The 27,292-nt window shown below is 38.5% G+C and overlaps 1 protein-coding gene across 1 annotated transcript in view; it reads right to left on the reverse strand.

Moving 5' to 3' along the window:
- Positions 1–27,292, reverse strand: part of LOC108700556 (ensconsin) — a 55,305-nt gene that overhangs the window by 17,768 nt on the left and 10,245 nt on the right. The window contains 12 exon segments of the mRNA XM_041575129.1: positions 832–967; positions 2,780–3,030; positions 4,748–4,881; positions 9,232–9,380; positions 10,730–10,855; positions 12,197–12,295; positions 14,312–14,410; positions 15,167–15,265; positions 17,817–17,909; positions 23,363–23,477; positions 25,090–25,253; positions 26,654–26,734. Coding sequence (XP_041431063.1) covers positions 832–967; positions 2,780–3,030; positions 4,748–4,881; positions 9,232–9,380; positions 10,730–10,855; positions 12,197–12,295; positions 14,312–14,410; positions 15,167–15,265; positions 17,817–17,909; positions 23,363–23,477; positions 25,090–25,253; positions 26,654–26,734 — 1,546 coding nt within the window.

Genomic DNA, 27,292 nt, shown 5'->3' on the forward strand with positions numbered 1-27,292 from the left:
GAGCACAAGTCACATGACTTGGAGCAGCTGGGAAATTGACATGTCTAGCCCCATGTCAGATTTCAAAATTGAATATAAAAAAATCTGTTTGCTCTTTTGAGAAATGGATTTCAGTGCAGAATTCTGCCGGAGCAGCACTATTAACTGATTCATTTTGAAATTTTTTTTTTTCCCATGACAGTATCCCTTTAATACTCAAACGCAAAACTATACTGCATTCACATTCCCTCATACTATATTGTATAACAACCAGGGAATAAATATTAGTTAACAGAAAAAGTGCCAAGTTATATGTTTTAATAATTTTTCCATTCCATGGCTATTTGTATTATTCCCTTAAAATAAAGGAAAATAGCATTTGTTTCCCTTATATCACTCTAATACTTCTAATACATCTTTGGTGGTGTGTTAATTTTTAGAAAAGGATATGTTTATTGTTAAATGCATTAAGTGACAGAGAGACACAATCCACCACACCATAATCCCTTGTATAGCGTGCTTGGCTAAAACAGGCTAAACAGATTGTTAGTCCCCAGTACTAGAGAGAGACCGTATCTGATTCAGACTTTGCACAATGGGATTTTCAAAACTACACAATAGTCCTCCCAAACGGCTCATACACAGGCCAATAAGATTCTGACTCAGTCTAGAAGAGCCAAGTCGTCAGCCCATGTGTGACCACTTTAGACTTTAACAGCAAGGGTTATTTTCTGCTCATGCTTTCCCTCATACTAATTGTCTCCAGAATTATAACAGCAACATTTTACCCATTTTATTTGAAGCAGTATGTTGGACCATAATTGCACTTTAGGAACACACAAAATTATTTACTTTTCTTCTTGCTGTCTTTGAATTCTTTCCTGCTCTTCGCGCTCTTTCTGCTCCCGTGCCAGACGTCGATTTTCAGCCAAGATTTTAGCAGCCTCCTCAGCAGTTGTGCTTCCTGAAGCATTTTTACAATTGGATTCTGTAATAGAAATATGCAGAAACTGCAGCTGTAAAAATGTGTCTTTAATTTAAAACCTGACATTAACTGGCGTTATACTGTAACTGTTTGCTGTTTTATGTCTGTAATTGATAATTCCTGTCTGTAATTGAATGTAATTGAATTAAATATATTTAATTTATATGAGGGTCTACACACACCTCCAAACTCAACACACAAATGGTGACTCAAGGGTCCTTGCGTCATTGGATGCAAATAAGGCGCTGGAATGGTTATATTTGTGGGAGACAATGCAGAGGTTCCAGTTTAGCCCCAGGTTCCTCAAAAAGGTTCAACTACTATATTTCGGGCAAGGGTGTCCACTCTCCCCACTTCTCTTTGCAGCAGCCATCAACCCCTTGGCCATTTACCTTTGGCAGGCCCCTTTGTTCCTTTGTTCAAGGATTGAAATATGGTGAAATTGAGCATAAGCTTGCACTCTATGCTGATGTTCTGTTACTCTTCTTGGAGGATTCTCAGGCATTGCTATAAGAGGCCTTACTCATTATAGAGAGATTTGCTACCTACTAAGGGCTTACGATAAATCCAAATCCGTCATTCTCCCCCTCGGGCCTTAAATGGGTGTCCATGTTCAGGTACCTGGGCATCACTATTTCTAAAAACCTCTACTCCTACATTACAGTTAATATTGAGTCCCTTGTTGACCAATTCAAACATACAGACAACAAATGTCTGGTCTAAACTAGGGATGCACCAAATCCAGGATTCAGCCTTTTTCAGATGGATTCGGATTCCTTCTGCCTGGCCGAACCAAATCCTAATTTGCATATGCAAATTAGGGACGGGGAGGGAAATCGCATGACTTTTTGTCACAAAACAAGAAAGTAGAAAACGTTTTCCCCTTCCCACACCTAATTTGTATATGCAAATTAGGATTCGGTTTGGTATTCGGCCGAATCTTTCGCTAAGGATTTGGGGGTTCGGCCAAATCCAATATAGTGGATTCGGTGCATCCCTAGTCTAAACTACCTATTACTCTATGGGGTAGAATCAATTTTTATTTACTCAAACTGCTATACAAGTTACACAACTGCCCCATATGCAGTGTTGGACTGGCCCACCGGGATACCAGGAAAACTCCCGGTGGGCCCAGGTGTCAGGGGGCCCTTATGCTGCTAAATAGTTGGCCTAATTCATGGCCATTTCCTATTTCTTTGAGAACAAAGAGGCTAAATAGATGGAATAATAGATTATAGTATGTAAAGAATAGAGACTAGGAGAATAGCGGTTGAGTGAGGAGAGAAATAATAATAGTACTGAGATTGGGCCCCTGGTCTATGGTTCTTTGGTGGACCCCTGGTCTAAGGTTTTTGGGTGGGCCCCTGGTGTCCCAGTCCGACACTGCCCATATGGATCCCAGAGACCCTATTTAGCAGAGTAAACTCTGTTTTACTCCCCTTTTTGTAGGCTAACAAGTCTCCATGCCTAGCCCAGACCTCTCTGGCAATCCTGCTGGATAAAGGTGGCCTAGTTCAATCCCACCCAAGTTTCTACTTCCTAGCCAGCCAAATCTACCATATACATAGTTGGTTCTGCAGTGACTTGGCTGACCCTGGTCTCCAGCTCCTGGCCATGAGACTGGGCTCCCTAGAGGCGATTAGGAACCTGCCATACAGGCAACTAACTGTTTGTGAACCAAGTTTGTTGTATGTTTTCCCCTCCCCCTTCCCATGAAAATGTAAATAAAAACTTAAATGTATATATTTAATTTATAAATAAAAAAATACATGTTTCTTAATTCATTTCCAGCAAGGATAAAGAAAATGTCATTACCATCTTTGGTCTTTGGTGAGCCACTGGTGATTTCTTTCTCTGATGTCTGTAAACCTTTTGGCTCAGCAAGGATTTCTTGAGTCTTTTCCTTTGGTTTGGTTTCTGTTTCTGCACTTTTTTTGGCAGCATTTAAGACATTAGGTGTAAGGGACGGGCGTTGTATTGGAACAGGTTTATTTGTCACAACAGGTGAGGAAGTTCTCTGTTTTGTCACAACTGGAGATGAAGAATGGTTCTTTTGAACCTTTTTACTTAAAAAAAAAATAACAAAAATAAATACATTAAGACACTTGGGTGTCCCTTAGTAAGACAATAAAAAAAATGATGAAGAAGTTTCTGGACTTCTAACATCAAAATTCTACACATATTCTTACCTACATATCAAAAATACAAGAGAACCAAACTAAATATAAGAAATGGTACAACTCAACCAACAAATGGATAAGTAATTAAGACATTGTGGAACTATAATGTCCTGATCTAATACCTACTGTAAATCTTGAAGGAGGCAATTTGTTATTTGTGCCTACACAAGTTAAACTGATTGAGAAATGATGAAGTTCTGCTATTATTGTGCTGAAGTTTGCTTAAAGGGATTCTGTCATAATTTTATGGTGTAGTTTTTATTTCTAAATTACACTGCAAATAATTCACTCTACCATATAACATTTCATTCCTGAACCAGCAAGTGTATTTTTTTTAGTTGTAAAATTGGTGTGTAGGAAGCCATCTCAGGTCATTTTGCCTGGTCATGTGCTTACAGAAACAGCCAGCACTTTAGGATGGAACTGCTTTCTGGCAGGTTATTGTTTTTCCTACTCAATGTAACTGAATGTGTTGCAGTGGGACCTGGATTTTACCATTGAGTGCTGTTCTTAGATCTACCAGGCAGCTGTTATCTTGTGTTAGGGAGCTGCTATCTGGTTACCTTCCAATTGTTCTGTAGTTAGGCTGCTGGGGTGGGGGGGGGGGAGATATCACTCCAACTTGCAGTGCAGCAGTAAAGAGTGACTGAAGTTTATCAGAGCACAAGTCACATGACTTGGTGCAGCTGGGAAATTGACAATATGTCTAGCCCCATGTCAGATTTCAAAATGAAATATAAAAAAATCTGTTTGCTCTTTTGAGAAACGAATTTCAGTGAAGAATTCTGCTGGAGCAGCACAATTAACTGATGCATTTTGAAAAAAACATGTTTTCCCGTGACAGCTTGCCTTTAATCCTTGTCTAGGCCCACAGAATGAATTGGGAACTGAAACACAGGGTCCTTTAGAATTGAGTAGAAGGGCTTTTACTAATTATACTTAAAACTGATTTATCGAACTGTATCTTTATAATAAATAAATATAAATAAATACATGCTCAAACAGATTTTTTACGGCAAAATGTAATATTTGTCAGAAGCTATCTCCAAAGCAAAAACTGAAATAGATTGCTAGAAGTGCTCATACTCCAATAACATTCTATTTAGTCACTCTTTGCCACAGCGGCAGCTTTACATCTTTCAGGGGGGGGGGATTGGTTAGGTGTGAAGGTTACCCATTTGTCAGAACCTTTCTACCATAGACAAAGTGGCAGATGTCAGATATGTAAAAAAATTTGATAAAATAGTGTTTGCAGTCAACTGTGTCATTGCAGACTTCTATAATGCAATATTGTCATTAAATAGGTTTTGACTATTTAAAAAAACAAAAAACAAAAACCCCACTGCATCTGTTTGTTAAAGGGGTCAACACTGGCAAACCAGCTAGTTTCATTAATAGGATTTTAGGCATAGAATTTTTGGGCAAACGGAAAAAAAGAAGATCTTGTGCACCCAACAAACATTTATGCAACTTCCTATCCAACTTATATCAAATTCCTATTAGATGGATAATATAAAATCCCATTGACTTCTTTGAATATCTGTTAAATCAAATAAATATAAATGTATGAGTACATTTTGGTGAGCATCTGCTGAACACATACTTTTCAGGTGTTGGGGATGGTGGTCGTTTTGCTGTGTTAGCAGGAGACGGTGATCTCCTTCGAGAATTAATTAGCGCAGGAGATGGTGGGCGTTTTCCCATTGGAGGAGGTGATTGTTTTCCATGCTCAGACTTCTAGCAGAGACATAAACTAAAATCTCAGTTACAAGAGAAATGGACACACATGGACTAGTGCTACATGTCAGGCCATTTAGAAAGTGTTAAATATTAACAATACACAGATATTCAAAAAAAAAAAAAAAAAAGTGTAGCATCCACAGTATAGATTGTTACTATCGATAGAAGTGTGTAGAAACTCATAGTAACACCAACACAATTACATAGTTACATAGCAATGAAAAGATTTTTGATACTCACCGTTAAATCTGTTTCTCTGTAGTCAAAAGGGGGACACAGGGAACGATGGGGTTAAGCTCCATCCTCCGGAGGCAGGACACTTGAATAATAATTTAAGTGGGCGTGGCCATCAGGCTTACCCCCACACACCATCCATTCACATTGAGTTTGTTCCTAAGCTGCGATCGGAAACTTTAACAGGCAGATCAGCTACCCTGAGTGTTATTTAGTAAGCAACCAAATAGCTCGCCTAAGGGCGGGAAGCCCTGTGTCCCCGTTTCGAGAGGAAGATTTAACGGTGAGTATAAAAATCTTGTTTTCTCTGTCGTCTGAGGGGGACACAGGGAACGAAGGGTACTTAACACAGCAGTCCCAACTACAGCAGGGTGGGAGCGAGCTTAGTATCTTGTTTGTATTATTAAGTACAGATTGCAACACCTTGCGACCCATAGAACCTCGTGGAAGAGAATGTGCCAACCTGTAGATTTTGTAAACGTGTGAACAGACGGCCAGGTAGCCGCCCTGCAGATCTGCTCCAAGGAAGCCGAGTTGCACAATGCTCAGGAATCCCCCACTGCCCTAGTGGAGTGGGCCTTGATTCCTCCAGGTGGTGCTCTTCCCTTTGCAGCATAGGCTTGTTTGAATGACTCTTTAATCCTTCTAGATATGGATACTCTTGAAGCTGCCTGACCCCTATGAGGACCAGATGTGATGTTTGGAAGGATTTTCTATGTACCCCTGTAGAGACCTGACTACATCTACTTGTGTAGTCTGCGTTCCTTGTCATTTTTAGGTTCCAGATACATGGAAGAAACAATGATCTCTTGGAGCACAAGGAATGCGGATACCACCTTGAGTAGAAAACTCGGGACTGGTGTAGTACGGCTTTGTCCTTATGGAGATTAAGTATGGAGGCTCACACGACAGAGCACTAAGTAGACACTCTCCTGGTGGAAGATGTTCCCAAGACAACACCACCATTCATTATCTATGCATGAGCAACCAATTCAGCCGTTCAATGGTGAATCGTGCAAGGCTACAAGCACCAGGTAGAGTTCCCACCCAGCTACCGGGGGACTGAACAGAGGAGCGATGTGGGCCACTCCTTGTAAGAATGTGCGTATTACATCCTTATTTGCCAATCGAGACAAAGTCAATACTTGAACTTGAGAAAGCTACGTTTTAGTCCCAACTGTAACCCTGTTGTAAGGTGACAGTATCCGTGGCATGTCCGGTTCAGAGAAGGGAAAATCAGATTCGTTACACCATTTGAACTACGATACCACAGCCTAGGACATGATTACGATGATGGCAATAGCTTCTTCCATTAGTCCTCGACTCCGGCAAATGGGTGCCTCAGCAGCCGTCCTGTCAAGCGAATATTTCAGGATTGTGATTTGCGATCGGTGTAATGGAGAAGGTCCGGTCACGGACAATTAAAGACTGGTTGTGCCACGGACAACTAAAGACCGGTGAACCAGGTCCTCCGCGGCCAGAACGTAACCACTACTATTACAGTCAATCGACTGCTTGATCTTTTGAGGACGCACAGTGACATTGGAAGCTGGGGGAAGACGTATGCTAGGTCGAACTGCAATGCTGTATCATGGCGTCCACCCCTGCTCTATTGGATCTCGGTAACAAGTGAAAAATTCTTGTTACCTTGCAATTGGATCCGGATGCCATTAGATCTAAGCTTGGCTGTCCCCAAGGTCTACAAGGTGTTCAAATGTTTCTGGGCATTGGGCTAGCGATGATTCTACTGCTCTTAGTTCCGGTATGTAACAAATCCATACATCCAGGAATCGTAGTAGTTTTCCTCTGATCCATTCTGACGATTCCGGTGGGAGTGGCCTGTCAGGCTGAAATAGCCTTCTCTCCTGAAGGCTTGATGTGTGGCCTGTTGGTCTTCTATGGGGTACGGTTCTTTCTGCTACTTGTGGCAGTTCTGCTCTTGGCCTGTGGGGGAAGGTACACCCCCCCGTTGTTTTGGCAATGAATTTCTCCGGCTCGTCCCCGAATAACCGTTGGCCTTTGAATTGGAACTAAATAAGCGTTTTCTTAGAGCTCATATCCGTCGCCCTAATCTTGAGCTACATCGACCTGTCTGGGAATCCTATATGGTCTATCCGTTGATAGTGATTCAGACCATGCCTGTACGGCTCTGAACACCCAAGCTGAAGCTAGGCAGGGACGCAGATGAATAGGTAGCTCGTAGGAAGCCATCTAGCCTTGAACCCATGACTGGCAGAGTGGTAGATTTGGACAGCCTTGACACTGGCGCATCTATTGAATAGATCGGAAGCTTTCGACATCATGTAGATTATCACGATGTCTGCCCTCCTATTGATGTTCCTCTTTGTCTGTGGATGAGGCACCAGAAGAATAAACTTCACCCTCTGAATGAGATGAGGGTTGTTCAGGTGAGTTAAAAGGGTTGGCAGTGTCATTGTTTTGCCTCCTCTGCACGTTTGCGCTTATCGCTAAGTTTTGAGGCCAAACTTCGTTAGGGGTCTGCCTAAATTGTCCACAATGGCAGAAGTCCCTGCAGAGAGGCCATAGACTGGAAAGCTGCACTGCATAGAGAGGAGGGTTGGTTCGGCTGTTGTCCCAGCCTGGTTCTGAGAACTGCCCTGCATTGCCCCAGATTTACTTACAGCCTCTACCAATGTGAGACTTCTGTCTACTGCCTCACTTTCTTCTAGTAGACTGCCCGAATGCGCTGCTGCCCTCATCCTGAGTCGGATGTTGTGAGAGGCAGCCAGGGAAGTTGTGCAGCTCTTCCCCTTGGTAGGAAGCGCACACGTGGCAATTCCCTGCGTTCCACCCGAGCGGTCCGGATTCTTTCACAGCCTCTCCCAACGTGAACTCCTGTACTGTCTCACTCCCTCCTAGTAGATTGTCTGAATGTGCTGCTGCGCTCATCCTGAATGGATGCTGTGAGAGGTAGCCAGGAACTCCCTCCTTCATGCAGCTCTTCCCCTTGGTAGGCACCGTCAGTATGAGGGACGGAAGGTGGGGGAGTGAGAAGGGAAGAAGGAGGGGGAGGAGCCCCAGAAGAACTTTTTGGCAATGTCCCTTAAGAAGGGCCCGTGCCACTTACCCCCACACCGGCCAGACCTGCGTTGAGGTAGACAATGCAGGAACCGTCTGGGTGGTTGTTACAGCCAAGGCTAGAGAAAATTATCCCGGTGTGCTGCGTCAAACCAGGTAGCCCTGTTTTGGGTATCAGCCCGGGTGTCAGCTAGTGCTAACCGTAGACTTTGTCTCTTGAATGTCCATCCTCCTGTGAGCAGGACACTTAAAAAACTGAATGTGAATGTATGGTGTGTGGGGGTAAACCCGATGGCCACGCCCACAAATAATTATTCAAGTGTCCTGCATCCAGAGGATGGAGCTTAACCCCATCGTTCCCTGTGTCCCCCTAAGATGACAGAGAAAGTAAGTTTTCCCTTGAGAATATCTTGCGAACACAGAAATTGAAAGGCTTGTTATAAGACCTTAGTCCAGGGTATATATATTTTTTACCTTTTGCAGGAAGGGACACATGTTTGTGTACTGTTTTTGTCCTAGAACACATCATCCCATCTTTCTTTAGGCTATCTGCCGTACATGGATTGCCTTTTGCTCCCAAAAGCCACTAAACTAAAGCTCTCTTCAGCTGTAGGAAGGTGTTTACAGCTATAGGCCAGCAGCTAGAGTGCCACAGATTCCATCTACTAATTTTAACCAACTGTTTAAGACAATTTCTCCCAGAAAAGAAGACACTGTATTTTAATACTTTGCAATTTTTCCCAGAACCCGTTTATAAAATTACACTAGAGTGAAAAAATCCTACTAGTGTTCCTCGGACATACCCCATACCAAAAATCTTTTAAAATTCTTATGAAGAAAACCAGATTCAATGCAACATCTGTCATTAGATTCAATATTTATTTGTTTACCATAATATATAGATCATGTGGTATATGAAATAACAGAGGCACATACAATAGCAAAAACACAACCACTCTATTTTTGAGCATTGTGCAAAGGAATGTGCATTATAAGGTTATGGTATTGCCCACATTTAATGAAAATGTAAGATATATACCACACTAAAGAATACAACAACAACACAGTTCCTACCTGGGAAAGATCTGGGGTACCAGTACAAGGTGACGTATTCTGTGGTGACTTCAATCTGTCAATGCTTCGGCTTCGTAAAGGACCTTTAGGGGCGGAGGGTGGGGTATTGATGGTAGTTGCAGCAGCTGAACGAGGACAGAGGTGAAATTCTGTAAAGTTAAGAATGTGACAGGACAAAACAGAAAGCCAAGTGCAGTTCATTCCAGAGGAGAAAAAGAGAGGAAGAGACTGTGTATTAGAAACTGCAGAGAAGTTCCCAACAGGAAGCGTGCAGTGCAGTGGTCAGACACAGAACAAGAGCACCACAATTTAGTGTATACAAACAAGACAATCAGGAAGAAAGAACCCCTTAGAAGTATTAACACCACATAAGGGCTTATTAGGAAGGTTAGACTTTTAAAGTCATATTTTTTGTTGCTATAGTGCAGAAACTATGGAAAAAAGCTAAAATGGCTGCAACACCTCAAAACAGAGAGCTCTGCACAGACCCAGGCATAGAAGATCAGGGATCTGTGGTCGGCTAGGGAAAGATATGGCAAAAAAAACTGGCCCGATCTTATGTAAAAATGCATAAACCACTATTGTGCATTTTGCTAGTATGTTTTCTATAAAAAAAAAACTAGATCTTCCCACATTCAGTATGTTGCATAGTATAACTAAATAGTTGCATATAGTACATATACTGTACATCAGTAAATAACCTTTATTTAGCTTGTTTGTGAAAAATACCAAGTATGACTGCAGTGCATCGTTTCAGGAGTAACTATAAGCCTTAAAGGAGCAGCATAATCAGAATCTGTAATCAGTAAGTAAACTTCTGAATGTTCTTATGGTTCTGACATTACCAGCTACGTATGTGTGGTGCTTCATAAATGTGCATCCGCTGATTACTGAATCAGAGTAAGAATAATGCTTGTTCCACTAGAAGGACAAATGAGTTAAAAAAAAAAAGAAATTGCGATTGTAGAGCAATTCTTTTTTTTTAAATTTTTCTATTAATTTTCATATAATAAAGAAGCCAGGTTAGCTCCATAATACATTAAAAACACTAAAGCAATAATTAAAGGGGTAAGCTGTGGAGTGTTTTAGTCCCTCCTTCCCCTTTAAACAGCTGGATTTCAGCTAGGGATGCACCGAATCCAGGAATCGGTTCGCATGACTTTTTGTCACAAAACAAGGAAGTAAAAACAGTTTTCCCCTTCCCACCCCTAATTTGCGTATGCAAATTAGGATTCAGATTCGGTATTTGGCCCAAATCTTTCATGAAGGATTCGGGGGTTCGGCCGAATCCAAAAAGTGGATTCGGTGCATTCCTAATTTCAGCATAGAAAATGGCATTTATTCATACTTTTTGAAGAAACAGGTAACTGATGGATATTTTAGGGGTTTCTGTGTTATGCGAGTCATTCTTCGTGATGCACAGCATATAAAAACAGCATCTGATATACAACCATAAGACTAAGTGATAAACTTGTGTTTTCCAGGCTCCCAGTTTTACCTGTTGAATCTTTTCCATCAGATGGCAGCATGGCTGCACTCTTACTCCTAGCTAGAGACGACTGTGTGGGGGTGAGGAGACGACTCATTATGCTACTGTCTAAAGGACTGGTTGGGGGTCGATATGCTATGAACAAACCAAATAGGATTGTCAATAAAACATATCATACTATCAATTAAAAAAAAATAAAAAAAAAAGCGAGAGAAAGCGAAAACAAGTAAAGAACAACACATATTAAAGATGCAGTTTACCTTGAAAATGTACTTTTAGTAGGATATAGATTCTTATAAAATCTGTAATTTGTCATTTTTAAGTGTTTCTAAAGTAAACCCCTGTTTATCTTCAATTCTTTGATTCAAATGTTTAAATTTCAAACTGGAGAGGTGCAGAACAAAGTCAAATAAGGGAAAAAAACAAACCCCCCCCCCCCCAAAAAAAAACCAAAAGAAAGAAAAAATGCTAATTATTTTAGAATACAACAATCTAAATCATACAAAAATAATTTCAAGATAAACCATTACCTTCAATGCAAAAAAAAATAAGGGGAAATGAATGGGAAGAACACCATAAAAAACAATGACAGTAAATGTGTTTAGGGACACAGTTTAAAATAGGAAATTTATAGTAACATGGAAACGGAAAACTTTACATCAAGATTTAGATTATCACAATTTGTCAAGGACAGGTTATTTTAGCATTGTATGGAACACAACAAACATGCAGTAAATATTTCAGACATTACTAGTTGTCAGCTGGAAAAAAAGTTTTACGAGGTAGGTTGCCAGAGATGTTATTTTAACTAGGGATGCACCGAATCCAGGATTCGGTTTGGGATTTGGCCTTTTTCAGCAGGATTCGGATTCGGCTGAATCCTTCTGCCAGGCTGAACCAAATCCTTATTTGCATATGCAAATTAAGGGTGGGGAGGGAAATCGCGTGACTTTTTGTCACAAAACAAGGAAGTAAAAAAAGTTTCCCCTTCCCACCCTAATTTGCGTATGGAAATTAGGCTTCGGTTCGGTATTCAAAATAATCTTTCGTGAAGGATTCGGCCGAATCCAAAATAGTGGATTCGGTGCATCCTTAATTTTAACATAATATGGCACACAATAAACATGCAGTACATATTTCAGGCATTAGTAGTTGTCAGGACATAGCTGGGGAAAAAAAAAGCTTTATGAGGTAGGTTGCCAGAGATGTTTAGTTGAATGCAACGGTCACTAAAAATTTAAAGCCCTAATATTAGAATATGAAAATAAAAAGCATAATCAAGGTTAGTTCACACGCAAACACATTTTTCTGTAGTATATATTGCAATCCTAATTCTTCTTTTGCAGACAGCAGCAATCTGTTTTAGTATATAAAGAAACAGGGCAAGACTTTATTAATGGGGTAGAAAAGCAACAGTATGTTACAGCACAGGCCTTATTTATTGAGCTCATGAGACATGAAACAGTCAACAGACACCTGTTTTTTCTTCTTTCTTCACATTATCTACACAGGGTGATGTCAAAGGCTTATTACTCAGTCTGTTAAGGGATGAACTTCTCTTTTGGTTGGCTCCACCTAAACACCAAATCAATACTATACTATAAGCATAAAAACAAGTAATGCACATTCTCATGCTTTCCTTTTAACACACAGGTTTGTTTCTGAGGAATTCAGAGTGCAGAGCTTACTAACACATGCCAATTATACTGCAACATCACCAGAATCTTCAAATGGCTTATAGCTGTACTCGAGCTTATAGATTTCCCTATTGTATTAAACCTGAGGCATCAACAGGATCACTCAATTACACTAAAGTTACAAGGATGTGTTTTGGGCACTTTGACCGAAGTTACTGGTGACTAGTTCTCAAAGCGCCAAACCCCCCCTCCCACCATAGATTTGTATTGTAAATGACTTGTGCCAGCAAATGTCATGTCAACAATTGCCGGGAAACACTTCAAGCAATCGTCAGGCAATGTTCAATATGCATCATGTTTTTAGGCTACTTTAAGATGCACTAAAAGTACCTGAAAAACACCATGTGCCAGTAAAGGGGACCAGTCACCCAAAACAAATATTCCAAATCCTATTTTATGACGTTAGTCAAGCAAAATTAACTTTAATTACACTGTATAAGGTATTTGAATTTTGTTTCCTTCAGTCTAAGATGTCCCAATTATAGCCAGTAGGCAGGAGCCATTTTGTGGACACTGTTTTTAAGGCAAGCTTTGCATCATCTCAGAATCTTGTTTGTGCACCAGAACGGGGACCTGGTGTCCATCCCCATGCCCTGGCTACACAATTAAATAGTTAAGAGATTGGGGGGAATATGTGGAGAGCAGTGACATCTAAGAAGTGCTGAATGAAAAGTGGCCCAAGGCATAGAGGAGTGGCAGGCAACATTTGATTGATAGTTGAGATTTTAAATGTGTTTACAACAGCTATGAATGCTTTAAAAAAAATTGAATTTAAAAATAACTTTTATTATACAGTTTTTTTATGTCTGGATGACAGGTCCACTTTATCATTGGACTGTAGTATGAATAGGCACCCATTCAGAGCACAATGAGGCCAGACACACAAAACATCATCATCAGGAACAACCACACATTCACATAGCAGAAAGATGTTTTAGACTGCACCTTTGTGACCAGGAACACATTCTTTTAGATTGCTGTGTGTGTCTCTGCCGACCATTCATTTAAAATACACCAAGAAAAGCATCTACTGAACTCAAAATACAATGTACACAAAAGCACAAATGTACTTAGGCTAAAATATGAAATTAAACTCATTTATTAAATCAGAGCTTATCAGATAACCTTTCTGCTGAATTTTAGTTACTACAGTCGAATATCTATGCTGGTAAAGTTTTGGTATTCCTTGGAAAAGGCAAGGAGCAAACCTGCTGCAGCAAAGGCTGGAGTTTACCATCAGTGGTAAAAATTAAATAAACAAATCCCACACTGGCTACTTGTAAGATAATTATAACAGCACAGAAGAGGTTTGAAAGATGATATGGAAAGCCATCTGAAAAATAATGGAGGTTTACCATATCACGTTGAATGGAAATGTAAGGGGAACTATCACAAATTTAACATAAGCTTGAGCACACTGAAATAAGAAACTTTAAAAATACAAATCAATTAAATATTCTGCATCGTTTTTGAAATAATCAAGTTTATCTTCACTATCCCTCTCTCAGCATCGGTTTCTCTTCATTCTGTCTTCTTGCAGCAGTCGGGTGTCAGATATTCTTTGATAATCCCCTATAAGATATATTTTGGTCATTCATCTGACACTCAACTCCTGCATGAAGAGAGAATGAAGAGAAACAGATGCTGAGAGTGGGATAGTAAAAATAAACTTGATTATTTCAGAAACGATGCAGAATATTTAATTGTATTTAGAAAGTTTCTCATTTCAGTATGCTGAAGCTTATATTAAATGTTCATTTTCGGGATCGTTCCCCTTTAAAATTGGTCATGGAAAAATACACCTGCAACACCTATTGATCAGTACAACATTTAAACAGCATACGGAAAAGCACCATCAAACAACATAAACCAATACATTATCTGCAAATTGCACCTTTCTTTTCCAGGTTTGAGACTCTAGGTGAGTGTGGCTGTGAATTTAGAGGAGTTTTATTACTTAGTCTGCTTAATGAAGAACTTCTCTGTTTGGCACCTAAAACGTGAAAAGATCACAACACATTTACATTAGACAAGCCTGTAGCTGATTTAGTATTAATGCAATTAATCCGTATGTTGAGGGCTAAAAGTAAAAAAACAAACACATTACTTCAACAATTAATGAATTAAACGTTAAGCTGATAAAATGCACAAACGAATGACGCTGGTGTGCATGGTTGTCCTGGGAAAAAATAATACACACATATACAGTACATATACGCAGTGCCTTGTAAAAATATTCAGACCTTTAAAAGACCTTTTTTTTTTTTTTTTAAAGAACAGCTGTGTTGGTGTCCACCATGCCTGGCTGTGTCACATCTGATTTCAAGAAACCCACATACTAGAAACCAAGGCCTGATTAACTTCCAGTTGATTGTTCCACTAATTCTGGCCTTCCACATTTGGGAGCCAACACATGGGATGTGATGTGGCCAGTAAGTGGCCAGTGGCTTGGTAAGGGGCAAGCAGGGGCAGCTGTGGGGAAATTAATACATGTGGCCTTGGAGGTGGAAGGGGCCCTTTCTGAGGGCGTCATTGTCCTTTATAATGTGTTTACAATTTGTCAGCTGAAGTTAAAAAATAAATTATATATAAAAATGATGTCGGTTATAAGAACAAAAAATTCCTTAAACGACTGTGTTTTTGCTGCCAGCATGATCAGTAACAATTAACACACACAGAAAACACAGAGTTTAAGGATATACATTTCAGTTTCTGCATTAAGATGGCAGAATGTAAATCAGTATTTTACCTCTGTCAGGATTTTGAAGGGTGGCAGAAGAGGAAGACAAACGCTTGTGCATTGCACTCTCTGCCTGTTTAAGGTTAGTAGTCGAGGTGGAACATTTACCTGTACAGGTGAGGAAAAAGACAATATCATATTATTATCATTTTTAATTTATTTTGTGCAATATAGTACAGGTATAGGATCTATAATCAGGGCACCCATTGCACAGAAACCGCCGAAACACAGCAATACAAATATTTTAAAAAAGCAATTCTTTATTTTATAGGGATGCGCTAATCCAGGATTCGGTTCGGGATTCGGTCTTTTTCAGCAGGATTCGGTTTCGGCAGAATCCTTCTGCCAGGCCGAACCAAATCCAAATTTGCATATGCAAATTAGGGGCAGGGAGAGAAATAGCATGACTTTTTGGCACAAATCAAGGAAGTAAAAAAATGGTTTTCCCTTTCCACCCCTAATTCGCATATGCAAATTAGGATTCAGTTCGGTATTCGGCCAAATCTTTCACGAAGGATTCAGTGGGTTCGGCCGGATCCAAAATAGTGGATTCGGTGCATCCCTATTATTTTATAATGACTTCCTTTCTCTGTAATAATAAAACAGTAAATTGTACTTGATGGTAACTAAACTGCATCTGCAAATCTTATTGAGCTTTTAATAAAATATTGAAACCGTTTTTAGCAGTTAAGGTATGGTATGTTAATGCAATTTTGGAAAATACCCCAGCATTCCAGAAAATAGATTCCATACCTGTACTCCATGCTTCACAAATAATTATTTTAGTTATTTGAATTAGTTTCTGCCCATGCTGTAACAGTTTACTACCCATTGCCATTTATGAAATAGCATTTTTGGTACCCTGTTGACAATATGTATAGCGCAACATATTTTTCTTAAAGATACATATAGAGTGAGTGTGTATGTTTGTGTGTGTGTGTGTTTTATTATATACCTATTCACAATATTGTTAATTGTTTTCCTGTTTTTGTACAATCCAAAAATATATGGAAGCATTACAAAGCATAGCACCAAAACAGCAGAATATGTTAACACTATTCTGAGACAAAAGTTGGATTCTTCTGCACCAGTTGAATTAGAGACACTAAACAGAAGGTCCAAAACTATTTAAATCTGATATGATATGATGTCGGGACATACAAGATCATCATTCTTGTCAGTCGCTTGCACACAACAATATAGCTTATACAGTAATTTTTCTGGTTACCTTGCCATTCTGAAGCATCCTGAAGGGAACCTGTGCTGGGAGTAATGCATTTTTAATAGCTAACTTTAGCATTAGAGGAATATTGAGGGAAGCATAGGCAGCTACTTTAATGCATGCAGTGGTATTGCATAAAACACAATTTAATTAATTGTTATTTGGGAACTTCTGTTTGCAAAGTAGCATACATTTAAAGAGATTCTGTCGAGATTTTTATTATTTCGTTTTTATTTATAAATTACAATGTTAACACTGCAAATAATTCACTCTACCATGTCAAATTTCATTTACTGAACCAATAAGTGTATTTTTTTTAGTTGTAATGTTGGTGTGTAGGCAGCCATCTCAGGTCATTTTGCCTGGTCATGTGCTTTCAGAAAGAGCCAGAGGATGGAACTGCTTTCTGGCAGGCTGTTGTTTCTCCTACTCGATGTAACTGAATGTGTCGCAGTGGGAACTGGATTTTACTATTGAGTGTTGTTCTTAGATCTACCAGGCAGCTGTTCTCTGGTTACCTTCCCATTGTTCTGATGATGGGCTGCTGGGGGGGGGGGTGATATCACTCCAACTTGCAGTACAGCAGTAAAGAGTGACTGAAGTTTATCAAAGCACAAGTCACATGACTGGGGGCTCCTGGGAAACTGATATGTCTAGCCTGATGTCACATTTCCAAATGAAATATAAAAAATTTGCTCTTTTGAACAGATTTCAGTGCAGGAGTCTGCTGTAACAGCATTACTAACTGGTGCGTTTTGAAAAATAAACATATTTTCCCATGACAGTATCCCTTTAAGTTGCTCCAGATACAAGAGGCAAACACTTGTCCACCCCACACAAATTTGTGTCTATACTGCTCTAGTAAACTTGGATATAGGAGCTACATGACCTCTGTTGTGTGAAGCAATCTTTGAAAGCAATTATTAAGCAATAACTAATAAACTGCTCATAATCATGAGTAACAAGCATCTCAGCATGATCTAGACAGGAACGATCTGATTCTCAGCCAAGATAACGGTACTGTTGCCGTTCAGTGCAAACCCTGATCTAAAGACATTGTAAGAGTGCAGCTAGCAGGGTCACTTCATCTAGAATGGCAAAAGCATGATGATTAATGGCAATGTTGAAAGATCAAGAGGGGCTGACAATGTGGATTGCCTGAGAGGCAAAAACAGTCTCCAAAATGCAAGACATTACAAAAAGCATGCCAGGACTAAACAACAAACTATGGTAAGGGTGGTTATGCTCAGACAACATGCAACAAAGCATGACATTAAAAAACGGCGTGAATTTTTTGAAAGTTACTTTGCAGCATTAGTTACTTTGCAGCATTAGTTTCTTTGGTTTTAATAAAGGAGTATCCTTGAGTTGATATAGCAGTGCAGATTGTTAGAGGTTAGCATACCACAGGCAGAAAGTATCTTATTTAATAAATACCGCCAGATCCACCTTTTTCTTCATTGTGAGGGTCTGTGGGGGAATGGGCTTTTTCAACTATATCTACAGGACTAGAACTATTTCCAGTTGTACCTGAACAGGAACAAAATATAAACAGATACAAATTGTAATATTTAGGAATACAGCCTCTTTCTAACATATAATGAACAAAACAACAGGGCTCATTTACTAATTCAAGCACAAAAATGTGGCAAAACAAGAGCATTTCACAGAAGTAAATACAGGCTGCCTTCATTATATAAAACATCTGCTTTAGAATAGGGAGTACAGATGCACAAGCAAATAACTTGCACCAAACGGCTGCTAATGCAGTTTTATCAGCTGCGCACATTAGCTATCTAAGGGTCGAAGTGAAAATTCGAACTTCGAATTTTTGAGTTTTTTTTATGGCCAAAACTGTCAAATTCGACTAGGGAATTGTTAAAATTAGATTTTTTTTCTCTTAAAAATTCGAATTCGATATTTATCATACACTGGCCCTTTAAGAACTGAAATTCGACTATTTGCTACCTAAATCCTGTTGAGTTGCTGTTTGAGTAAATGGGAGAGGTCCTGGGATCAATTTGTTTGCAGCCTTCTTGACATTCAAGCTTTTTTCGGAGAAAAAACTTGATTCGAGTTTTTAAAAATCTAATTCGATTTGAGTTTTCGGTTGATCCTATTCAACCTAGTTTATAAAATTAGCTCTTTTAATAAATTTCGATTGGTCGAATTTCGAGTTTATGGGAGTTTTTAAAAACTCACATGAAATCGAAATTCTAACTTTGATAAATGTGCCTCTTAATGTTGCAACTTTCACCATTGCACAATGTGAAAGTAACAAGCCTATAGTTTACCAAAGTAGTCAAATTAGCTGCAGTTTTTATGGAATTTTGTGAAATGTATTGAGGGTAAAAAAACATGGTGACGTGCCTGTTATTTTTTTCTTTTTACTCAGCATTTGCATTATTTAATAAGGCCTTATTTTTTGGATAAGCAAAAGTTACTGTGGCCAAATCTAAATTAAAAATTGTTGCGTTAGAAAACTCACAAAAAGTAGACAATTTTATAAACAATGTATAGACTAGCTTTAGATGACAAATCTTACCCATATTTAACTAGTTATCGGGAGGTTACTGCATGTTTGGGGCTAACAGTAAGCTAGTGGGATCTGTTATCCGGAAACCCGTTATCCAGAAAGCTTCGGATTACAGAAAGGCTGTCTCCCGTAGACTGCATTTTATCCAAATAATTCAAGTTTTTAAAAATGATTTCCTTCTTCTCTGTAATGATAAAACAGTACCTTGTTCTTGATCCAAACGAAGATATAATTAATCTTTCAAAACCAGATTATTGGATTTATTTAATGTTTAAATGATTTTCTAGTAGACAAGGTATGAAGAATCACATTTTGGAAAGATCCGTTATCCGGGAAACCCCAGGTCCTGAGCATTCTGGATAACTGGTCTCATACTGGTACAGGTATAGGATCCCTTATCCAGAAACCTGATATCCAGAAAGCTCCGAATTACGGAATGGCTGTCTCCCATAGACTCCATTTTATCCAAATAATCCAAATTTTGAAACATGATTTCCTTTTTCTCTGTAATAATAAAACAGTACCTTGTACTTGATCCCAACTAAGATATAATTAACCTTATTGGAAGCAACACCAGCCTATTGGGTTTATTTAATGTTTAAATGAATTTCTAGTAGACTTAAGGAATGAAGACCCAAATTACGGAAAGATCCATTATCCGGGAAACCCCAGGTCCCGAGCATTCTGGATAACAGGTCCCATACCTGTATTTGCAAAACGTGGGTAATACAGCACTTAGAAAAGACAAGACTGCTCTTTATCGCTTGCTATACGTATCTAATAGCATCTCCACATTGAATATTCTCATGTGCAATCCCTATACATTACTTATACAATTTGATAGTAGACAGCAATAGCTAAAACTGTATATTTAAAAACGTGAAGACACCAGTATATCTAGGGAAAAATTCTCATAGGTGTTTTCACCAAGCTGCATTTGTATTCTTAGGCTCATTCCTTCTGCAAAGACAGATGCTAGCAATGAAAAACCAACATTTGCTGCTGACAAGAATATCAAATTTAGAAAAAGTCTGGTATCCAGATGGAAAAACATTAGGTGTTTTACAATACTATATATCATCATTATTTTATTATTTATGATTCAAAACTTTGACATGTAATGAAAAAATCCACTACGGTGTTTCTAGGAATATGAAACATGTGAGACAACAGGTTCATTTTCCTCTGATTGTATTTGTTTTAGGGATGGATCGAATCAAGGACTCGGTTCGGGATTCGGCCGAATCCTTCTGCCCGGCCAAACCGAATCCAAATCCTAATTTGCATATACAAATTAGGGATGGGGAGGAAAATTGTAAAATTGTGAGACTTTTTATCACAAAACAAGGAAGTAAATATATATTTTCCCCTTCCCACCCCTAATTTGCATATATAAATTAGGATTTGGTTCGGTATTCAGACGATTCTTGCGCGAAGGATTCTGGGGTTCGGCCCTAATTTTTTTTGGAATATACAATCTAACATAGTTTTGATAAATATAAAGTATGTTCACTATGTCTTTTAATATAAATATGGAGTAATGTTAAACCTTGTTTGTGCTATATACTGAATTTTACATTCTTCCAGCACAGAAAATGGAGACTGACATCACCACTTACGTTTAAATGCAGCTTTACTGGCTTTTATTTGGAAAAAAATCAATCTTCAGCCCACTGGCTTTACATAGGGAATAACAGTCCCGCTTTAACACCCTCACTGGTGAACACAATCTCACGTTTCTCCACTTACTGCTTTCAGTGCACACAACTCCTAGAATCGTCTCTAAGTAACACTCAAGACACTCGTCTCCTGGGAGGGGTTTCTTTTTTTCATTCCAGTCCTTTTGGAGCGCTCTCCAAGCACTCTTTTTTCCCAGGTGCACACAAACTCTCCTTCCCTCCACTCAAGGAGGTTCTCACGAGGCCCCTCCCCCCTGATCCATTCAAGGAGGTCTCTAGGGGAAAGCTCTGAGGTCTAGTCCCACACCTCCATTTAAAGGGGAAGGAAACCTAGTCGGCGCAAACCCCCCACCCCCCCCTCCCGTGTGTTGCCCACCCTCCCTCCTCCCCCCTGGCCTACCCGTCCCGCTGGGAGGGGGGGTGGGGGGGTTTGCGCCGACTAGGTTTCCTTCCCATTTAACAACAGGTCACCTGTAGCTAACTACTAAGCTACCTCTACTTAGGCAGCTGCAAAACCCTTCATGGAGCAAGGAATGGAAGCCCACCCTGCTCTCTTCCATTCACTACCCATTATCCAGCTTTTCCTGAGCGCACATACACAACTACAGCAATGTTGTGCTGCAGAAACACACATATTCCCTGGAGTTTTCATTTCACCAGCCTAATGCTGGTCAAATATACACAAATGTTCCTATGTTGTTAGAATTTCATGTTCTTAAAAACCAGGGAGCAGTTTTGAAATCAACATGGAAGAATATTAGGGTGCCCAAAAAGAACCGAAAGCAATAAAATTAAAAAGAACACAAAAAAACAAAACTGCAGTAATTAGTGACAATTGACACCAGACAGCATTTTTGCAGACTGGAAATAGCCAGAACAAATTAATAATTCAAAAACTAAAATAAATAAAAAAGACCAACTAAAAAGAAGCTTAGAATATGCCCATCTGTAACATACTAAAAGTTTATTCAAAGGCGAACATACCCTTTAAAAATGCAATACATTAGTCCTGTTTCCTTATTGGCCCCCATGGTATTAATTTGACCGGGGCATGCAATCTTAGAGCAGAATCCCAGAGCATCTGGAAGGAAGGCTATACTAAAGTAATCAGCTAAGATGTACCCACCATTTTCTTACCTAATAAAGGGGGTTATGTAATTGAAGACACTAAGTTTGCCCAGGGGCAGTAACCCATAGTAACCAATCAGCAGGTAGCATTTACTGGTCATCTGTTTAAAAGCAAACATCTTATTGGTTGCTATGGGTTACTGATCCTGGGCAAACCTAGTGCCTTTTATTACATATGGTGGATTGTTTTACAATAGCCTGTGTAAGCAGCAGGTGCGTTCATATATGTCTGCTCCTTTCATACTACTCAATCCATGGAGGTTAAAGGAACAATGTCAGACAAATATTTTCTGTTTGTTTTCCACTACCATATTACATACTGATGCAGGAAGGAAAACCTGCAACCAAGATCAAAGAGAGTACTGAAGGAATGCAACATGTATAGAAAGAAATCGCCCGCGCTCGGTCTAACCCACGCTGTGACGTTGACCAGCTACCAGAAGCACCCTTGTGCCAGCGCTTGGTCTAACCCACATCATGAAGTTGACCCACTGCCATAAAGGATAAAAAAAAAATATTTGAACACACACATTAAGAAAGAATTGCCAGTGCACAGTTTGCCTTTAAAAATAATTATTACAAAAAAATGAGTTAATACCACACAAAGCACACAAGGGTGATACTAACGTCTCATTTTTTGTAATATTTATTTTTAAAGGCAAACCATGCGCTGGCAATCTTTCTTTTTTTTTTATAATGTAGCAGATATAGCTTATCTTGCTATTTTACTTTTATGAATACATTCAATGAACATTTCATAAGATATTTATTGCATAAATGTAGCAATAAAAAAAATAATACTCTTCAAAACAAAAAGCAGCCAGGGACTTTTACGTTGATAAAAAAATATATATGCTCTATATATATATTTAAGTCTAGAGTCTATTATCTTGGGTGACTATAGATTCCAAACTTTTTCCAATAGGTCACTAAAATAATTCTATGTACATTCTGCACAGTTTGCATGAAGAATATAGCATTTTAAAGAGCACTGCATAATACTTAAAAATCAATGGTAGGTGTAGAAAGGTATTTTTTACAGCTAACTTAATACTAATAATATTTTACATTGCACCAACTATTATTCTGTATTGAGAGGCACATTTATCAAAAGTCGAATTTTGAATTCATGTGAGTTTTTAAAAACTCCCCCAAACTCCCATAAATTCGAAAATCAACAAATCGAAATTTTTAAAACTCGGGTGAATTAAATCGACCCGAAAACTCGAATCGAATTCGATTCATGTCTGGAAGGCTGCAAACAAATCCAAATTGATCCCTGGACCTCTCCCATTGCCTTAAACAGCAATTCAGCAGGTTTTAGGTGGCGAATAGTCAAATTAGAATTCTTAAAGGGCAAGAGTATGATACATCTCGAAAATCAAATTTTTTAAAAAAAACTCAAATCGAATTTGATTAACTCCCTAGGCGCATTTGACGTTTCGACCCTTCATAAATCTGGCCCTCAAAGTCTCAGAGTTAATATATGTCATTCTGTCTAGTAAAAAGAAAAAAAGGACAGATATGACTAAGCATATCCAGTTTTAGTAGACTTTAAGGAGTACTTTTTAAACCATTATCTCCATAAAGTATTTAGGGTTCAAGCTGTCTTTAACATAAAAACAACAGATCATCATTACCATGCTTGAGATCAACATCTTCCATGGATCCACCACCCCAAGACCATCTCTTCTGTCGCTGATCGAGTTGGCTGCTACGCTCCAGGGTTCTTCGTACATTCGCTTCTCGACGTTCCTGTCATTAAACAACATTATTATGCAACCTTGAAAAATTCTTAAAGAGGAGCTTTACCATCAGATACACTCATAGATCAACCCTATTCTAAGTCATTTTTCAGTAGGTCTCAATTTTTCATGGTTTCAAATTATTAGTCTTCCTATTCAGCACTATGCTGGCCTGTAGCTTAAAATGCTTCTGTAAGTGACTCTGGCAACCAAAAACAGATTGACTGTGAAACCTCAATTTTATCCTTATTTGGATTTTCTTAAGTTTAGCTTTCTGTTCAGACCTTCTATTAATCATATTATATTCTTACTAATGGATTATTAAGTTCTAGCTATCGAACAGGTTGAAGAAATAAACCCTTGTGTTTCACATCACTTTAAATCTTGCTTTCTGACAGTAAATATAGCAACCTTATAGAAGATGCACATTTCTAGCGCAGGCTAAATATCAATGAAACCAATAATAATAGTAAGCATATTATATCTGTATAATGTACTGTAGGATTTAGCATCACTTGCTTTGCACACACTTAAATTTCATCAGATACTACTGCAAAAAAAATAAAAACTGCAAATGTGATAGAGCCCACTGGGAACCACCCAGTAAATCCAACAATTATGTTTTCTTCCTCAGGCAGGTGGTCCTTTTGGGAGAAAGCTGCTGAAACCTGCGGGAAATAACTAACAGAGGCCAAAGCCGCCATCTTACTTTATTCCTAGGTGTCTGTGGCTTAGGCTTATGTACCAACAGTAGAGTGTCATTTTCTGATTATACTGTGCATGAGTGAATCTCAGTCCACGCTAGGGAAGCCTGAGAAAGCCACAGCTGTTTTTTCCAGAAAAAGTAGAACCAACCTGAGATTAAACTTTGATTAGATTCACAGTAGGTCGCTTAATGTATCGACCTTTCATTGTCCTTTAAAAATATCTCTTACAAGTATTACTACTGGGAAAAGATTATCATGAATGTAAGCAAATGACTTGAAGCAAAGACTGCCAACAATCATCACAAAGTTAATCGGACAGGAAAGCTACCACAACAGAAATGGTTATCAGGGTTTGAAATCTTACTTGATATGCATGCATGCATTTTATTATATACAGTTAACCATTTGTGTTTACATTATTGTTTTTGCTGTACTGTAATGCACTGCATTTCAAACTGTTTAAGGCTTGGAGACACAACTATAGTATACGCTATATAGTATGTAGAAATTAAATGAGTTTTATTACATTTTGATTGTAAGGTTTTTATGTTCTCTGGGGGAATAAATTACATGTAAGGAGTGTGCTAACATGACCCTAACAAAGAGCATTTTAATTCTGCAGTAAAGCAAATATATTTTTTTTCTTTGTTTTACAAGGAAGCTATCATGGAAAAAGTTAAGATTTTTTTTCTTATGTTTATATTAATCAGTATTCTTTGTTTGCCCACACAACTCTCACTCCTTTTCTCCCTCTGCTTCATTGGCTTCTTGTCTGTGTCTTTTAATGACAATCATGATGCTTCTTCAATGGCTGCTTTCTTACATCATTAGTTTACAGCCGATCATCATCATTCATACTTTATAATCATTCATACTTGACTTTTTACCACACAACCATGCTGTTAAGATATTAACCTTTTCTTCGAAAATTTTCTGCTTTCTTTTTTCTTCCACTGCTGCCCTCTTCTGCTCATCTTTAAGTTTCTGTTCTTCCAGCTTTTTTAGCTTTTCTTCTATTTGTTTTTCATATTGGAGTTTTGCTCTTTTCTCTTTTTCAAGCAACTGTGATTCTTTGGTTGCTGCATTAAAAATAAAAGATATAGCCATAATTTACAAGCATATTAAGCAGAAACTATAACAAATAATGGGCTAAATTTAAATAAATGAAAACCATGGAGTTCTGAACTATATTCAGCCAAATGTCCTAAAAATCCTTCTAAGTGGAGTACCTAGATATTTAAAGCACAGCCATTCCTCATACAATAATGAATCAGGCTCAAAAACTTAACTGGTTTGCCAAGATGCATATTGAAAAAGCTGACCGCCCTTAACCTCAACTCTACCGAACTATTGTAGTAATAACTATAGATCTATAAGTATAAATATACTGTAAATGTATATGAGACAGAAAACTGTCTCTTAATTAATTTGCCTTATTTACAGAGCTGTGAAGTCAGAAGCAATTTTGGGTATCTGGCAATGGAGCTGGAAAAACATACTGTCTGACTCCTAATAAATGTAATGAGAAAAAAAAATACAATGTTACAATGTCCTATTTCATAGATTTCATAATTAAAAAACCAGTAACATAAAAAAAACACATTTGTTTCTACAAAAACACCAAGACACTTTTAACTTTAAATTTGCAGTCTGTATTAAGAAATAACTTACAAATTCTCCGCTTGCACTCCTCTTCAGAAATGGCGACAGGGCGACGATCCATTGTGCGGCACTCGATTTCTCCTCCCTGCCTTCTATAGGAGATAGATAGGGAGGAGAAATCAAGCGTCGCACGATGGATCGTCGCCCTGTCACCGATTCTGAATAGGAACGCAAGCGGAGAATCAGTAAGTTATTTTTTAATAAAGACTTTTAAAGTTAAAAGTGTCTGTTTTTTTTTGTTAAGTACAAACAAATTTTTTTATGTTACTGGTTCTTAAATGATTTCTCTGATGTACGAACAAAGCTCAGTGCTTAGTTTTTTCACTAGTGTGAAGCCCATCTGAGCTATTATAACCTTATTATTTTAATTTTTAACATAGGCTTAGTTATAGATTTAGCCCCAGAACGTGAACAGTATCCTCAATCAAGTTGGCAGTGACTAGCCTTAATTATAGATTTGAAGCCAAACTTGAACAGTTTCTTCATTTATGCTGGCAGTGACAGGCCTGGATAGTCAATGATAGTGAGTCACATTCCTGGACCGTAGTTCTTTGGTTTGTTCCCAAAAGCAGACACCATCTTCACATAGCTTTAAAATTGCTGAGCTTTGGCAGTGATGGAATTCCTTGTATGATGTGTAGCATCAATCAACATGGAAAATACATTATATTGTTATAATAAAAAAAAGAGCAGTCGGCGTCAGAGTAAGAGGTACCGTTAACTGAGGAGTCAGAGTCGAAGGAATAATGTACCAACTCCACAGCCCTACTTGTTTAATAAAAAGCATTAAAAAACCTCCAATATTGGAGGCACTTACCATTTAGTCTATCGCGCTCTTCTCTACGTTCACGTGCTAATCTCTGCCGCTCATCTGTTCTTAAAGCAGAGCCATCTATTACTATAAAAAAGAATCCAATTACACATGAATACAATGAAGGCTAAAGATTATAATAATAAAAGGTTACAATAACATAGCAATCGAACAGCCTACAAAATGTTTTACAGCAGGCTAGGGGAATGATACTTCTTTACGAGGCTTTCCATTCGTTTGCATTGCAAGAGTCTGTAATGTTTTCACTCAAGTTTGCAAAGTCACAATGCCAAATCTAAATACCTGAAGCGTTTCATGATCATCTTTTGAAAGAGAATCATGATAATTATTTAGGATTTGTACATGTTGCTATTGATCTGGTCCAAGCAATAAGCTCCTACAACAGCCAACTGGGTGGAGTTGAGCAAGAGCTGAAATCAGGAGACCACGGAGTGGTGGGTGCATGGTTTTCCCTCATCTACCTTTGGTTGTATGAGAGAAATTTTGAACATGTGATATTTATATTGATATATACACATTAACAGCTCACCTGCCATTTACTTACTGTTAAATAGGTAGAACTAGAGTTCTTTAAAAACATAACTTGTTCTTAACATAATTTTCTTTTTCATTGATGATTCCTTA

Source organism: Xenopus laevis, chromosome 8S (genome assembly GCF_017654675.1).
Source record: "Xenopus laevis strain J_2021 chromosome 8S, Xenopus_laevis_v10.1, whole genome shotgun sequence".
In the NCBI taxonomy this organism is placed as follows: domain Eukaryota; kingdom Metazoa; phylum Chordata; class Amphibia; order Anura; family Pipidae; genus Xenopus; species Xenopus laevis.